Below are 17,017 nucleotides of genomic sequence, written 5' to 3'. Positions count from 1 at the left end.
GTCAGTAGCAAATACCGTGGTTATCATACTGAGCTATTTAGACTTTGACATAACAGCCAAAGAAATGGATGAATAGTTTCAACCAAAAATATGAATTTAAATTAAGCTGTTCTGTTTCTTTCATTTCAAAAACGACTGTCCAGGATCCAAAAAGCTACTTTTGGCTTGTCCAAAGGCACACTCAGTAAGGTTATTTGAACTGCAGGCCCTTGTGCCTTATCAGAAATTCCTTTTGAAAATCCCCTTGGTATCAAAAGCGGCTTGCTATGTGGCATTGGGGGCTGCTATTTGAGAGGCTCAAGCCATAAGTCCCTTTGGAAGCATAGAAGTAGTTGCAAGTGTTGTTTTGTTTTGGTTTTGTTGTTTATTTTTCTTTAGTTTTTTTTATCCCATCAAAATCTTACACACACACACACACACACACACACCCAGTAGATAGGCTTGCAAATAAAATTATTTAATTTATTTTTGTTGGATCAGTAATTTTGATTCTTCAGAAAGAAAACATATTTGAAAAGTATGACTGCTGTATATTGGTAGAGGTAAGTTATTACTTCCCCAGTATGCATTTTGTTAAGCCATTACAGTTCAAAAAGCACCAGTTTGTTTTTTGTCACGGATTCAGCTGTAGTCACTGACAACTAGTTGACCATAACAACTCGTCGCCCTGGACAAAGATTCATATTCCAGATGAGGCTCACAATGCAGGGATAGGGATGCATTCCAGATAAACAGCTGCATCCATATCAGCTACACATGCAAATTATTGTTTTTGTGTGTAGCTCTGCTTTTCTAGATTGGGGCATCTGTGCAAATTTAAGTATGCAACACAAATATGGCCAAATATATTTTGGAATTTAAAACATTTCCCATAGACACAAATATTATATTTTGCAAACCCACCATTTGGTAAAGATCACATGACTTTCTGGTTTTTATGTTTTTACACCAAAATATTTCGATGATGGAACTTGCAAGTACAGTGCAAGAAATTAATGTGTATCCTTTAAAAATTATGATTTATGTTTTTAACCTTATATAAACACTCAGTTTTGTGGCATTGCATGCATTTTTAAAGACAAAAGATCTACCATTTTGTACTATGTACACTTAGGGATGCCCAGTGTAGTGAAATACAAGCTGAAAGTCTTTTATACTTTCCACTTACATACATAGTAAAGAAAACCATTTTACACATTTCTACACTGTGGTTATAAGTGAAAGTTTCTTAAACCTTTTGTAGGCATTTAACAAGTATTTCCATTTTAGTTGGGTTTTTATATATTATTTTGTATATTTTATTTAAAATATTTTAAGCTGATTTTATCTGGCTTTAAAACCTCAAACTCAATTTGATGATACATTTAATACAGATGACCATTAAGTAACGCTAATTATTATTATTTTTGCAGATCAGCTGCAGCATCAAACACATATTTTATCATTAGGCTTCACAATCAGTGCTATAGAAGTAAAGCAAACAAAATGTTCTTAAAGAATCATGTTTAACTTAGTATTTTATTTTGTAAACTGAAGGTATGAGTGCTCTGCACAGCTGGTAAATATTCTTTTTTGCATACTTTATGTGTGCAGATAGGAAATGGAAATTATTTTTTAATCTGCAGCAAATCCCTATTACAAGTGTATCAAAATCTGGTTGGCATCACAGAATCTTAATATAGATTAATCTGTGTTAGCAGGTGCACTTACTATTCCTGGAATTGGAAAGGTTTTAATAATCTGTTCTGCATACCATTCTGAGTCCACTTTTCAGTCTTAGAAGGATCGTAAATTTCAATGTCCTTTATTTGACTCAGTGGGATGTAACTTGTATGTAATAGGGCACAGATGTGCAGTAGTAGCTTATTTAATGCCACTTCACTGTTCATTCCCTTCGCCACCATTACAAGCTTTTGTTTTAACGTACTTATCAGTGCAAAGTGTAACTATCATGGTAGAACTCCAGTGTTGGCATAGGCTTTTTCTTTTCTTTTCAAAATGCTTTCTTGGGATAGGGTTGTGTATGTGTTTCCTGATTGCATTAGAAATTGGTGTTAAGTCATTATTTATCACACTGTTTCATGAGAGAAGTAATAAAAGTGTGTTACTTAGAAGAAAAGGTTTATTTGTTAAACTTAGGTAAGCATGATGTTTGGGTCCTATTTTTCAATTTTATAACTGTTTTATTGCAACAATATTTGTATTTAAGTCTCCCATTTCTAATGCCTTGTGATTTTTTTATGCATGTCACTAAATTGTCATCCCGCAAAAATTGATGTGCAGCATAGGGTGTTAAATCTACATAAAGATTTTGAAACAGAAAAAAAATAGTTGGTGGTAAAATTGTAAATGTTTTGCAGAAAACCTTATAAAAAGTTTTGTAGTAATATTTCACTTGTAAATTTTTTTGTAAGAAAAGGGGGGAAGGGGGGGGGGGAGACAAGAAACACCCATTCTAGAATCTGCAAATTAATTCTGCCAGCAAAGCCTCTAAGGCATTAATTTTTACTATGCTAATTTGTATACATTTTGTGTGTTTTTGTGGATTTGAAACTAAAATTGTGTAGACGTTGTTGCCTGCAATAATACTTTGCAAGTAACCTATTAAAATTCTCTTGAGTTTGAATGTATGTTTATTTTTAAAAACTTGTATTTATTTATAATATTTGTATTGTGTGTTTGTGTACTAATTTATAATATTTGAGTCCTATTTCCACTCATAGACTCAGTATTCAAGGTGGTGTATACATAAACAACCTTTAAAACATCAATATTGTAATAAGACAGTGTGTAAGCAACATTGAACAAAGGGGGACACATATCCTAATAAACATGCATAGGATTGTGCTATAAAAGTACCGTAATACGTAGTTCAGCAGCAGGAAGACACATCAAGCACCATCAAAGGGTGAGAACAGGTATGCCCCCCCCCATATATTTCTGAACTACAACTCCCATTAGCCCCAACCTACTTGGCCAATAACCAGGGGTGATGGGAGTTGCAGTTTAGCAACATCGGGAAAGCGCAGTTTGCTCACACTTCGATTAGAGGCTCACACATGCCATAGTGCATACTTGGCTCCCCAACCAACCTGCTTTTTCTTTATAAAAAAAACTACACAAGGGCAAGCAATGTGACAAATGTTTTATGTCTAGGTTGGGCCTTAGACAAAAGGGGTATTTGCATCTGTAAAGAATGAGCCTCCCAAATGGATCTCCCATCTGCAGCTGTGGCAGAGGATGTGCTAGATTGATGTCTTGTCTCAGTAAGAGCCAGAATGAGAGCCAATAAACAAGCTTAAATCCAGATGAGACTGAAGTACTGTTAGGGGGTGGATGTGATGTGGCCTGCTCTGGGTGGAATTACACGCCCTCTGAAGGAGTAGATATGTCAGTTTCAGGGTACTTCTGGATCCATTACTGTTGCTTGAGGCTCAAGTGGCCACAGTGGCACCAAGTGCCTTCCAGCAGCTTTGACTGTTGTTCCAACTGTCCCTTTCTGGACAGAGGCAACTAACACACCTTGTCTTTGCCCTGATAATCTCTAGGTTGGACTACTGCAGTGTGCTGCCCTTTAAGACAATTCAGAAACTGCAGCTGGTGCAGAATGTGGCACAACTGCACTGGCTACCAGTTAGCTTCTAGGCTTAAGTCAAAGTGCTGGTTTGGACCTATAAAGCCATATGCAGCTGAGGCCCTTCTTCATGTGACCCCTCCACAGGCAACGAAGAGGGTGGCCGTATGAGAATAGGCCTTTTCAGTGGTGCCTCTGGAATTGACATTCCCACTGCCACCTTTATTTTTAGGTGCCAGGCTAATACTATCCTGTTTATCCAGGCTTTTGGCTTTTAATTCGAAGGGTTTCAGGAACCTGTGGCCTCTTTTAGTATTATGAAATCTCTTAACACCTGTCTTTTAATTTTATAGAAGCATTTTCAGGCTTTTATTGGTAGTATTTTTTCTAATGTGTTTCAATGTAAGTCACTTTGGGTCACTTTTGACCCAGTGAATCAAAACAGCAACATATGTAGGATCCGGGCAAAACTAGCAACAATAAATACTGGGATTCAAAAATCTATGAAGGCTGCTTCTAATAACTCAATTAAATGACTGTCTTTAAACAGCAGACAATCCACTTCACACCTATTCCACATCACAAGCTGCTTTTGAAGCTTCACTCAGTTTCAGAAGCCGTTTATCACTGACAATCTGCTTAATGGACAAATACAAGCAAGCCTTCCTAGAGGGAGATGAAGTTACGACTTACTTGCTAGTGTGTCAGGAACGAGCCAGCAGTAAATCACAATGTGCAAGTTAGAGTTAACAATTAGCAAAAACAATCTGCAAAGGAGTGTCAGGCCTAATGAGCGCAGCAATCCATCTCTGATAGGTCTTGCCCCCCCCCCATTAAGCAGTTGCTGAGACTGAAGATCCCTGCCTCCCCACAACCACCTAAGTCCTCTCCTCTCCAGGTTCCCCCCCCCCAAGCAATCGAAGACTGCGTCTGCACGCTGCCAATCTCTCCTCTGCCATTTTCATGCCTCTTCCCGTTCTGGGAGACAAGTGGGGTGAAGATTTTGTTGCAGCAGGAGGAGACACTCATGACTCTTCACTAGCTGACTCAGCTCTGCCTCTTGGCCACCCTCTTCTTCTTCCACCTCTGCTTGTGGACTTCTCTCTGCCACAGACTCTCCTTCCTCACTCAGCCCTGTTACCTCCTCAGCATCTGACACAGGCAGACACAAACTCAGCCCTCCAGATGTTTTGGGACTACAATTCCCACCATCCCTAGCTAACAGGACCAGTGGTCAGGGATGATGGGGATTGTAGTCTCAAAACATCTGGAGGGCCGAGTTTGCCTATGCCTGATCTGACACCTTCTCCTTCCAGTCTTCTCCCTGTGACCACTGGTCTGGTCCCAACACCACACCCTAGGCTGAGCCTTCTCCCCTTGGTGGTTCCCCAGCTGGTACCTCCCACTATTCCTCTGCACCCAACCAGTCCATGACACAGTGTCATACAAGAATCACAGCACATCTAGCTCCTGAAGATTTTTGTAATAATATTACTGATATTATAAAGGTAAAAAAAGGCAAAGGACCCCTGGATGGTTAAGTTCAGTCAAAGGAGACTGGGGTTGTAGCGCTCATCTTGCTTTCAGGACGAGGGAGCTGGCGTTTGTCCACTGACAGCTTTCTGCGTAATGTGACCAGCATGACTAAACCACTTCTGGCGCAACAGGACACCATGATGGGAGCCAGAGTGCACGGAAACGCTGTTTACCTTCCTGCCACAGCAGTACCCAGTGGTGTAGCAAGGGCAGGGCGTAGGGGGCGGGGCGCCCCGGGTTCCAGGGGAGGGGGTGAAACTTGGGCCGGCCCCGCCCCACCAGTGGGCCCGAGCAAGCTGCGGAGCGAGGCAGCCTCGCCCCGCAGCCTGCTTGCAAACCTGCTTAGTGGCCTACGAGCAAGCTGCGGAGCAAACATGCGCCTGATTTGGCGCAGGCTCGCTCCTTCTTGATGTTGTGTCGTGACGTCACGACGCGACATCAGGACGCCCCGCCCCCAGGGGGTGCTTCCATTCACGCCTAGCGGTACCTATTTATCTACTTGCACTGGCGTGCTTTTGAACTGCTAGGTTGGCAGGAGCTGGGACAGAGCAAGGGGAGCTCACCCAGTCAAGCCGATTTGAACAGCAGACCTTCTGATAGGCAAAAGAGGTTCGTACGTTTTTCTTCAGCTCTTGAAAACAAAAGTTATAGTTTGATATTCTTCCTAGTGGCCTAGAAAAACGGTAACAGGGAAGGAAACCAACCAACCACTGGCCAGTTTTTGACGAACTTCCCTATCTGAAGAAGTGTGCATGCACACGAAAACTCATACCAAGAACAAACTTAGTTCGTCTCTAAGGTGCTACTGGAAGGAATTTTATTTTATTTTGTTTTGTTTTTCCCTAGTATTCTCCGTGAATCTGCAGCTTGCCTACTTCGCCATTTCAAAACTATGAGAAACTGAAGCCATGATTGGCTGCAAGTTGGGCTTCTGCGAACACCTGCCCAGAAGCACTTTGATAGCGGCACCCGACCTTGCCCAAATGAAAAAAACACCGTTTGGAAACCCTATAAAAATCAAAGCATTTTATCGAGTGGCTAGTTTTCCTGCTTTATGAAGCGAGCGAGTCCATTTGCTCGTGGGGAGGACCTGCGGCGCGCGCTTTTCAGCGCGCGGGGGGCAGAGACCCTTGGAGGTGTGTCGCTAAACATCCGTGTGACGCACCAGGCATTGAAAAACCTTCGCCAGCCCTTAGCTTCTCCATTGCCCCCCCACCCCTCCCACCCCCGTCGCAGCGGCTGATGGTTCCTTCTTGGCAAGACCGGGCCCTAACTGGCCAGGGCCGTGATTTGTTCCCCTTGAGAAGCGGCTGTGGGTGGCCCGGCTGTGACTTTTTCCCTCGTCCCCAGGGCAACAGGACGCCGCCGCTGATTGGAGGAGCAGACACAGAACAGCGAGTTGAACCGGACGCTGGCGGGGGCGTGGGGAGCAACTCGGGGGCCGGCAATGAGCGCGAGGAGCAGCAGCAGCAGCAGCAGGTGAGCTGCCCGCGCGCTAATTAGCGGAATCTCTAGAACTGCGCGGGGAAGGCGAGGAAAGGGCGTCCAGCTTCGCGTCGCGGAGAGAAGTTGGGAAGGGCGCGCCGCCGCGAAGGAGAGCATTGCCAACGAGGTTCCTCAGCTGAAAAGCTGCAGCGCCGCCGTCGCCTCCTCCTTCCCCGCTCCTCCCTCTATGAACGCCGGGCTGGAGATGGAAGAGGACGAGGACGAGACGGCGCAGGAGAAAAGTTTCGCGGAGGACGCGAGGGTCCAATTCGTGGGGCGCCGCGTGGCGCACTTGCTGAAGCTGAAAGACGACAAATGGAGTCAGTTCCTGGCGGAGGAAGACAACCAGAAGCTCCTGGAGGACTTTCTGGAGAACAGCCGCCTCACTTTGCTGGCTTTCTGCCTCCCTCTGGCAGGAGGGCTGGCAGCTGGGACGAAGGTAAATAATGGCCGGGGAGGTGTTTGGGTGGGGTTTCCAGAACAGGGGCGCCCTTCTGTAATCTTGCAGTGTGCCAAGTGGACTCGTTTCTCCTTCGCCTCCTGTGGGCTCCGTCAACACCCAGCCATGTGGATGTGTTTGGTATGGGTGACTTCCAAATCTCGAAGCCACCCTGGGGTGCCAACGTGAATAAAATATTTTTGGGGGGGGGACACAGGTAAGCCCCACCCCACATAATCGATCACATGACATGGCACATACCATCTGAATGGCAATGCCCATCAACCTTAAGGGGGTGCGGACCCCTACAGTAATTTATTGGGGGAGCTGAAGGGGCCTTGGCTCCTATGGAGCAATTCTAGGAGACATTAACTCCAAAATCTCACCAGGAGTTGGGAAAAGGTGGTCTACTATGTACACTATCTCATAAATTGTTATTTTTTATACTGATATGCTTGCGCTGTAGGACTATAACTTCAGATTGCTTATATACAAGTTCTCCCTTTGATTGTACCCATGCATACAGTTGTTTTCTTGTGAATTGGATTGAACATGACCATAGTCCACAGTGGACTGTTGCCATTTTCATAAGGGGGGGGGAGCTGTTCAGCTCAGTCAGTAGAGCATGAGACTCTTAATCTCAGGTCTGTGGGTTTGAGCTCTATGTTGGGCAAAAAAGATTCCTGCATTGCAGTTGGTTGGACTAGATGACCCTCTTGGTCCCTTCCAACTGTATGATTCTGTGATTTTATGATTCTATCCCACCCAACCTCCAGTGACAAAAATTATTGCTGGCTATTGTGGGCCTACCTGTGGGCTGTACCCACCTGCAACCTGTTTTTTTTACAGCGTCCATACATAACGGCATCCATTGCCTGGTTTAGTTGTAGGGACTGTTCCTGAGAAGTTTCTAATGCATAGTTCTTACTTTAGAATGAGTTTGCATTATTTAACACTAATCCCTAGAGCCATGTACCACTGGTCTGTCAATATATTTCCATTTGGTTATAAAAGGTACACAGTTAATTCATTGATAGAACCTCATCTCACATATCCTGTTTGAAACATGTTCAGTGCTATAATCCTGTCTGGTTGCCCCAAAACATAGAACACCTTTCCTTTGAAAACTGCTAAGGCCCAAGTCTAAGCACTTTTTAGAAAATGTTGTAAGACCTTTGTGCTTGGGCTGGTTTTTTATTTATTCATATGCAAGTCTGATTTATCTGTTGCGAACTATAGTTTGATTGTGTTGTTTCTGTATTGTAACTCACCAAAAGCCTGAGCAATGTGGCAGGCTACAAACCCAAACAAATGCCAACAAGTGGGGCTGTTGTTTCTGAATCTGTAAGGTAAACAATGTAGGTGCATTTTCTGCCTGTTTGCTGAAGAGCATGTTTATTTATTTGAGAGACATTCTCTGCTGTAGTAAAAATGCTATTGTGTATTGTATGTAACACTTAAGTTGTTTTGCTGAGAAACTGAATTTCAGAAAGATTTGTATTGGTAATTGCTTCCATGTGATTCACAGCTTTCAAAAGCTTCTTTACACAACTTGTTTATCACAAGCTGTTGACTTGGTGTGGTTATGCTAAATTATCTCCCCTTGACTTCACATGAGGTAAGATTGCAACTTGGATTCTGATGTAACTGCTGAGTTATGATACCAGCTCATGGGGGAAAGGATGTGAAGTCTAATATTTCTTTCCTTCTGCTGTGTCTGTGATGAGAAGCTTAATGGTTACAGTTCCTCTGTAATGAGATGAGACCTCAAAGTGAAACAAGGAGAGTCTCTGATTATCAGGAATTCTCTTTTGTTCTTGGTTTACTTTTTACTTCAGATTTGATCTTCATAACAACACACTTACTTTATAAATTTAGGTGGGGAAGGCCAAACAAACTAGATACAACTTGTATCAATATGTTGCAACTAGAGTTAAAAGTACTGAATTTCATCGCTAATTATAAGACAATTAGTTTAAAACCATTGCATTGCACAAAGTAATAGAACAAAAAATCAAAGCAACCCTCTACAGTAGCTAATAATTTTGATGTATGCTTCATACTTGAAGCAATATGTAATAAATCTGGATCAACCCCAATTAAATAAGGTATCCAGATTAAAAATAAGTTTACTAATTGGGGTTGCCATATGTCCTCTTTTTCCAGGACACATCCTCTTTTTCATGGGTATTTAAAGCAAGTCGTCATAGAGATCCGTAGTTAAAAGTAAAAGTCGGCAAATGTTTTCATTTTTGCTCTTCAAAATATGGCAATCCTAAAAGTTTACTTTATTTTTCAAATTTACTAATCTAACACCAAGGTTATTAGTGTTGGTATACTTCCGTATAAATTGTCTCCATAATGCTTCATTGTGGAAATAAATGACCAGAAATAAGTTTCCATACATAGATTCTCTTTCAGTAGAGCAGCAAGGCTGTGACTAGGGAGACAGGGAATCCAGCAACCCCCCCCCCACAAAACAACAACACAAAACACACACACACTGTGGAAGCTCCAATCCAGAAGCATGTAAGCACCACAGCAGGATATACAACCACTAATTCACTGATTGAATCTTCTGTGCATCGTGCAAGTGTGCACTTCATTCCAGTCATCAAAGGGCTTTTTTTTGTTTGGGATACATCGCAGCTGTCCTGGAAAACTTGTGCCCCATAGTTTCCAAAGTTGTTTATGGAATCGCAAGTTTGCACGAGTGCAACATGCAAGCATGAATCTTGGCAGTCCTGGTTCTGCGTTATGGTAATCCTCTGTAGTTGCAATATTATGGACCATAATATTGGACCATAAGAGCTATTCCACTCTGGTCTGGTTTGCATGGAGCATGGTTGTTGATCTTAATCATGGTTCCCAATCTTAATTCCCAGATTGGCACAGTTATAGTGTTGCACGCCAACCTACAATCTCCAAGCAGTGCAAGATTCCAGGGGTTCCAGGAGCTTGCCCAGAGTTCAGTTTCCTCAGAAAGAGGAACAGTGGTCAGTGGAGACTGTGGTGTCTTCATATGACATATGGTTTATTTGCACATATATGCAACACAAGCCTATGATGGAGGGGTTCACAGCATTAACATCCCAATAGGGTCTTGTTTCTCTCATAGCCACAACCTTGGATTCTAGCATAAATCATGCATGGTTCTGTCTCTCAGCTCCCCAGCCTGCTTCCTACTTCTGGTTCTAGCTCACACACCACAGTTCAGGCTTTTGTCTTTCTAGCTACCAGTGAACTGAGGGAGGGGCCCCCACTCATTTGTAGTCTGGCACAGAACCACTTTCTTTGTTACTTTAATGACCCATTACCAATAAACTTGTCTGGCTAGTCCAGCAATTGGATTCTTGTTGCATCCAGGAATGAGAAGGGACTCTGGCATACAGCCTACCCCCCCCAGCCCCTCACAACATTATATAAATTATCAAATGAATGAGTACATATGGTCACAATTCATTCACTTGAGAATTGTAACATGTCTTTCTGGTTTAGATACCCAGCGGCATGAAACTCAAAACAGTTTGTATTATGAAGAACACAGACTGCGTTGGAGCAGAAAACTGCAATGAAGCCCTCAAATTTGCAGAATTGTCTGGAGCACCTATGGAGCATGTAATGATTTTCTTAGAAGAGGTACTTCTAGCTTATGTATTTCTTTCGTAATTTTAACTTCTCAGTCTTTAACCACACTCCACCAAATAAATGGATTTCAGTCCTCCCCCGAACTTGCAAAAGGGTGGGAAATCCTTTGTAACATCTGATTTAGATCAAATAGGCTTGACCAGGATGTTGGTTAATTGGGTTTATGAAGAAGGGGTAGCACGGGCCCGTAGCTATACAGAGCTGGGGGGCTGGTTCCTCAGGTAAAAAACAAAACAAAACAGGTGTCTTTTACCTGAATATTCAACCCTCCTTTTTTTTCTTGTAAAGTAAAATATAATGGGAAGGGTATGCAGACAGTAGCACCCGGTAGCTCACAAAAGCAAACAGAATTTCACACATCACACTGACCATTGTTTAAAACAAACTATGGTTTAATGTGAAAGAGCATGTTGGTGGCATGGTGTATAAAATATCTTGCAGCTCTTCCCGCACCCTACTGCACTTCTGTACAAGGTTATCATCTGAATTTGGTTTCATTGTTTGTTTCCCCCAAACAATCCTAGAGCAGTAACCAAGGTTTGTTCTTGGCTTACTGCTTGTGGTTTGCTTAAAGGAAACCATGAATGAGCCCATGCCGGGAAGATACGACAAGCCAGCCTCCGGTTTGTTCTGTCCGCAGCAGAAGGGGGAAGGAGTGATGTGACAACTTTTTAGCTCTCTGCCCCAATGTGCTGCTCATTCACATTAAACCATAGTTTAAAACCATGCCTTGTCGACGGCACAGGAACCAGGTCATTGATTAGGATTTCTGCTTCAGGGTTTTATTCTGGGGGAAGTCAAAATGTCATTAATGAGGACAGTTTTCCCGTAATACGTTGTGGAGAGCATAGGCCTTGCATGCTTTCCACTTAAAATGGCAGGCCGGGGTAGATGTTAATGACAGTGGCTATTTGAGAGCAAATTTACTTGGTAAATAAGTGACCAGTCTGCTTTTGCACAATTGCTTACTCTTAAAAGTTCCCTCTATCATATACAAAATTGGTGACAGCAAATGAAAAGGGATCCTTTAACCCCAGTTATGGAAACTTACACCTGGTGTCTCCTCTGTAGTTTTCTATGTGGCAGGCTAGAACTTTTCTAATCGCCTAGGCTTTTCAACTAATTCTTAAATACATTTTAGAAGCTGTGAGTTTTACTGTGCAGCTCAGCCTGCAGACTTTAAGTGCTCTTGGTGTTTTGTTTTGTTATATTGTTTATAATTTTATGTTCTGAACTGCCCTGGGATATACACTTTGAAGAGTGGTATATAAAAGCTTAGGGACCCAGGTGGTGCTGTGGGTTAAACCACAGAGCCTAGGGCTTGCTGATCAGAAGGTCGGCGGTTCAAATCCCTGCCACGGGGTGAGCTCCCGTTGCTCGGTCCCAGCTCCTGCCCACCTAGCGTAAACGGTGTTTCCGTGCGCTGCTCTGGTTCGCCAGAAGCGGCTTTGTCATGCTGGCCACATGACCCGGAAGCTGTCTGCGGACAAACGCCGGCTCCCTCGGCCTATAGAGCGAGATGAGCGCCGCAACCCCAGAGTCGGACACGACTGGACCTGATGGTCAGGGGTCCCTTTACCTATATAAAAGCTTTAAACAAACAAACAAATAAATAGTCTCCATGTTATTCCTTTATGCAAGCAGATTGGACTGGAAATAAAAGGGTGAAATGGGATTTAGCAAGCATTAAGTTTAACCAGCAAGTTTGCATTTAGCAAACATTATCACTATGGGAGATGTATAGCAACAAGCAAGTGTATGTGAATGTAGTGGTTACAAATCATATTTATAGTGCCGCTGTGGCTGTTTACTTAACGAATTTATTGCACAGAGATCAGCTGAGAATTTCACAACAGCAGAAATGCCTAGTCAAATATTTAATGTAAAGATCTTGTATTGCTCAACATGCTTTTGATTGTTTCTTACTAGATAGCTATGCAAAGTATTCATGCCTTGTTGGGTGTTTTTTTTTAATAAAAAAACTATTTTCTTTATTTAAAAAAGGACTAAAAAGTGTGACGATAAGAGACAGAAATGCTAGCCATTTCACAATCAATCAAGGATCTTGGTTTTCCTCATTATCCTCATGCTAAAACTGGGCACGTCCTTAGAACATACCGGTACTACAAAGAGTAAAACTTGGAGCAATTTGTATCTCTATCCCTAATTCCTTTTTTAAAAAATATAATAAATTACTCGAGTCCATCTATTAGTTTCCAGCTATTCAACACTTGTGCACATTCCCCCTTACCATTATAGAAATTTTTGATTTACTTGACATTCAAGTGTTCTTCCATGACCTAATGTACATTTTTTTTGCCATTGTTTATAAAAAGCCATGCCCAGTATAATCCAAAATGTAGCATGATGGGGCTGAAAAAGAAAACATGTTGGGGCATGTCACTAAGAAACTGAAAGTGTTGCTAGGTTTGAAGTTTCCCCTCCCCGCCTCTCTCTGCAATGCATTTACCGAATTTTTCCGTGTATAAGACTAGGTTTTTTCCCTAAAAAATAAAGTCCAAAATTTGGGGGCGTCTTATACACGGGGGCCATCTCCCCCCATTTTCTTAAACCGGAGTCCCCCAAAATAGGGGCCGTCTTATACATGGGGGTGTCCTATAGACGAAAAAATACAGTATGCAGTATTAGGCTTGGCATATTTCAAAAAGTAAAAACCAGGACATCTCCAAAGTTGTTGAGATTTTTAAAGACAAAAACGCATTTAAAAAAAACACCCGTGATTGACTTGCCTAAGATCTAGGACAAAGTGCCACATTTTGGAAATACGGTACCTTCCGGACATCAATTTCGCCTTTGAAACCCTGGGAATATCCGGACATATGGCAGCCCTAGTTTATATGTTGTGTTTTTCCTCTATCCCGCCACTGTTCTCTCACTTCTTTCAGGTTGTACTGCCCATTCTTTCCAATAAGAAAAATAATGAATCGTGGCCACATGTTGTTTCCCTGGACATGGAACGTCATGTAGAAATCATGAAAAATAAGGCATATGTTATGGCTGGAGCTATGTCAGGAAGAACTCTCCTTCCCATTCCAACAGTTGCAAGAGAGACTGAGTTGCATGAGATATGTACTGAAAATAAGTAAGGAGTCTTTCTCTCTCTCTCTCTCTCTCTCTCTCTGTGTGTGTGTGTGTGTTTTTACATCAAAAAGAAATACATTTTGCTTCATGTTTGTTCAAGCAGAAGGTAAAACATTTTGGTTGAATCCTTAAAAATGCCAATAAAACTGAGTGGTGGGAGTCACCTGTCAATGTGAGGTGTACAATACCAAACAAAGCAATGTGTACTTCAAGTCTTTGGAATGTAATTGCAATGAATGAAATAAGTTAACGAATGTATTGATTACTGCATTATCTTTATTTATTTATTTTTAGAAAAGCACAAATTACTAAAGCCTATTTTACGCCAAAATTAATATGGTATAGCGATAATCAACATTAGATTTTTATTTCACAGAAAAATAAGTTGTTTTTCTTTAAAAGCAGATTTTGTTAAACCATTAACAATGATACCTTTTTAAAATGGCAAAGTAAGAGTTTGAAACTGGATGGTCGCAAAAACAATTTGGCTTACAATTTGGTTTGCCAGATTCGAACAAATTTGCCTGGTTGGACACTGTTCATTTAGCATAGGACTGAAATATGCTGGAAATGGGGTAGAAAAGTTTTGAGTGAAAAACTGAAAACCGGCACTTCCCAGTGTAAAAGAGAGACTGTTCCAAGATGATAAACAGACAGAAAATGACACAAAACAAAAAAAATGTGATGGAGACGTTTAGAATCCTAAGCAATTTAAACTGATCTAAGTACAAAGTAAGGCAGGAATATAGAGTGGTTACATGCACTGTAAAATGTCACTGAATTTAAGGATGTGGGAATCCTGCCATTTTCCTAACTCGAGAGCCAGTGTGGTGTAGTGGTTAAGAGTGGTAGACTCGTAATCTGGGGAACCAGATTTGTGTCTCCGCTCCTCCACATGCAGCTGCTGGGTGACCTTGGGCTAGTCACACTTCTCTGAAGTCTCTCAGCCTCACTCACCTCACAGAGTGTTTGTTGTGGGGGAGGAAGGGAAAAGAGAATGTTAGCCGCTTTGAGACTCCTTCAGGTAGTGATAAAGCGGGATATCAAATCCAAACTCTTCTTCTTCTTCTTCTTCTTGCAGGCAAGACTCTTTCACAAGATCAGTACTGCATGCAATAGAATCAATGGTTATCAAGTGGTCGCATCAAATACAAGACACTGTGGGAAGGAATTCAGCTGAAACTCTTCTTCATGGCTTTCACTCGGATCCTCAGGTTGAGCTGAAGTTTTGGGAAGAAAGAAAGGATAATCTCTTGTGCATATATGACCAGGTAAGCAATTAGCAGTTCATGATCATTGTTGTACTTTTATCTTTGTATATAATGGGAGCTGAAAATTTGGATAGTAGTTTAACTTGTAGATACTGCCAAGCAAGCTGGAGTTTGTGCCTATGCTCTGGTAATCTCTAGGTTAGATCACACTGCAACGTGTTATATGCCTCTGAAGATGGTTTGGAAATACCAGCTGGTGCAGAATTCAGTGGCCAGGTTGCTCACAAGGGCAATATGGTTTGAGCATATAATGACAAACTTGGCCTCACTGCACTTAGTTTCTGGACCCAATTCAAAATGCTGCTTTTGACTTATAAAGTCTTACACAGTTCAGACTGCAATACCTCAAGGTCTGCCTCTCCCCATATAAACCAACCCAGACCTTGCAGTCATCATCTGAGAGCCTTCTTCATGTGACCCCTCTACAAGAGGTCTGGAGGGTTGCAATATGAGAATGGGCCTTTTCTGTGGTGGCTCCCTGTTTGTGGAATGCTCACCCCAGGGCATCTTGCCTGGCATCTTCAGGCGCCAGGCAAAAACTTTCCTCTATAAGCAGGCTTTTGTCCTTTAAATACCTGTGGCCTTTAGAAGTGGGTGGGATTTTTTTAATAAAAAAATGTATTTATTTTTCCTCTTGGTTTTAATGTACCCATGTGGGGTTCATTGTTGGTTTGTTTGTAAGTCACTTTGGGTTGCCCTGGGCAAGAGAAAAGTGACTTACAAAGTAAATAAAGGATAAATAAATTGTGACTACAACTTCCATTATCCTTGAGCATTGGTCAGACTCAGGCTGATGGGAGTTGGATTCTAGCAACATCTGCAGGGCTTTATATTCCATACCCCCGCACTAAACTACAAGAGAAAATTATATTCACCAAATACCTACAACTAGTCAGGTTTCCCTGGGATAATATTCCACACTTGGGAGTCCCAGCACTGAGAAGGGGGAGGTACCCAGAGCAAGACCACTGGTGGGCTTTAAAGAATGACCAGGTTCATAAAGTTGCAGATGGTCTGTCAGATACCTGGGTACTAAGTAAGCCATAGCAAAGTTTAAAAAATGAATAAATAATATTGACCCATGTTCTAAGGGACCAGTTTCACTTGAAGCATATTTTGAACCAACTGAAGTTGCTTCAAAGGCTGCTCCACATGCAGTATATAACAGAAATTTGTTTTGATTCTTACCTGGGAGTGGATACCTGTGGTAAAGCTAACTCTGTCCAGGAAGGGATATAGCAGGTAAAACCACGTACTTGATCCTTATGTTAAAAATGGGCTGTGGTAGTTGAGATTTGGTGCAATAAACTTTCAGCCCCAAGACTCAACATTTTAAATACTTTTCTGGCCGTCACCTTCAAGGGTATGATTTGTTAGGATTTGAAATTGATTTTCAAATGTATATCCAATGATTTGTGAAACCCTGCTGCTTGGTCTGTCCAAAGTTTGTTTATTTTAATACTGCCCACTGCATTTTGTGATGAAACGAATTCTTAAAATATACTTGATAGTTGCTGGAGATTCATTGTTCTGTTCTAATTCCAGCTTAACAGTCCCATCGTTCAGAAAATGATTAGGATCTTAAAAGTGAAGATGAGCAGCTATTATCCTACTTTTCAAGACATTTACAAGGAAGTAGAAAATGGTAAATTTCTCTGAATGAAATGTGTGTATTCTGTATTCATTTATGTGTGCGTGTTATGGAATAATCCATAATACTTCTTGATGTATTGCTTCAAGCATTAATTAACTGCCTGAGCTTTGGGACAGCCTTTGGTGTCTTCATAATTTATATGTATAAAGTTTGGATATTTTTACTTCCATATAAAGCAAGATAAAATATTTAAGCAATTCGATTAACACGGAGTGTTTTGTAAACATTATTTAGAAACTGTTCCATGTGGTAAAACTGTTACTAGGTAGTTTTACGTCTAACATAAAACAGTTAAAGTTTGTGTATTA

The 17,017-nt window shown here is 41.7% G+C and overlaps 1 protein-coding gene across 1 annotated transcript in view; it reads left to right on the top strand.

The window, feature by feature from the left end:
• Positions 1–6,576: 6,576 nt before the first annotated feature.
• DNAH11 (dynein axonemal heavy chain 11) overlaps positions 6,577–17,017 on the top strand; it is a 139,684-nt gene continuing 129,243 nt past the window's right edge. The window contains exons 1-5 of the mRNA XM_033166182.1: positions 6,577–7,034; positions 10,533–10,673; positions 13,589–13,785; positions 14,866–15,055; positions 16,601–16,700. Of these exons, the coding sequence (XP_033022073.1) occupies positions 6,783–7,034; positions 10,533–10,673; positions 13,589–13,785; positions 14,866–15,055; positions 16,601–16,700 (880 nt within the window). The 5' untranslated portion in view covers positions 6,577–6,782. The remainder of the gene's footprint in view (positions 7,035–10,532; positions 10,674–13,588; positions 13,786–14,865; positions 15,056–16,600; positions 16,701–17,017) is intronic.

Source organism: Lacerta agilis, chromosome 12 (assembly GCF_009819535.1).
Source record: "Lacerta agilis isolate rLacAgi1 chromosome 12, rLacAgi1.pri, whole genome shotgun sequence".
In the NCBI taxonomy this organism is placed as follows: Eukaryota; Metazoa; Chordata; class Lepidosauria; order Squamata; family Lacertidae; genus Lacerta; species Lacerta agilis.
This window is presented reverse-complemented; position numbering and strand designations above follow the sequence as displayed.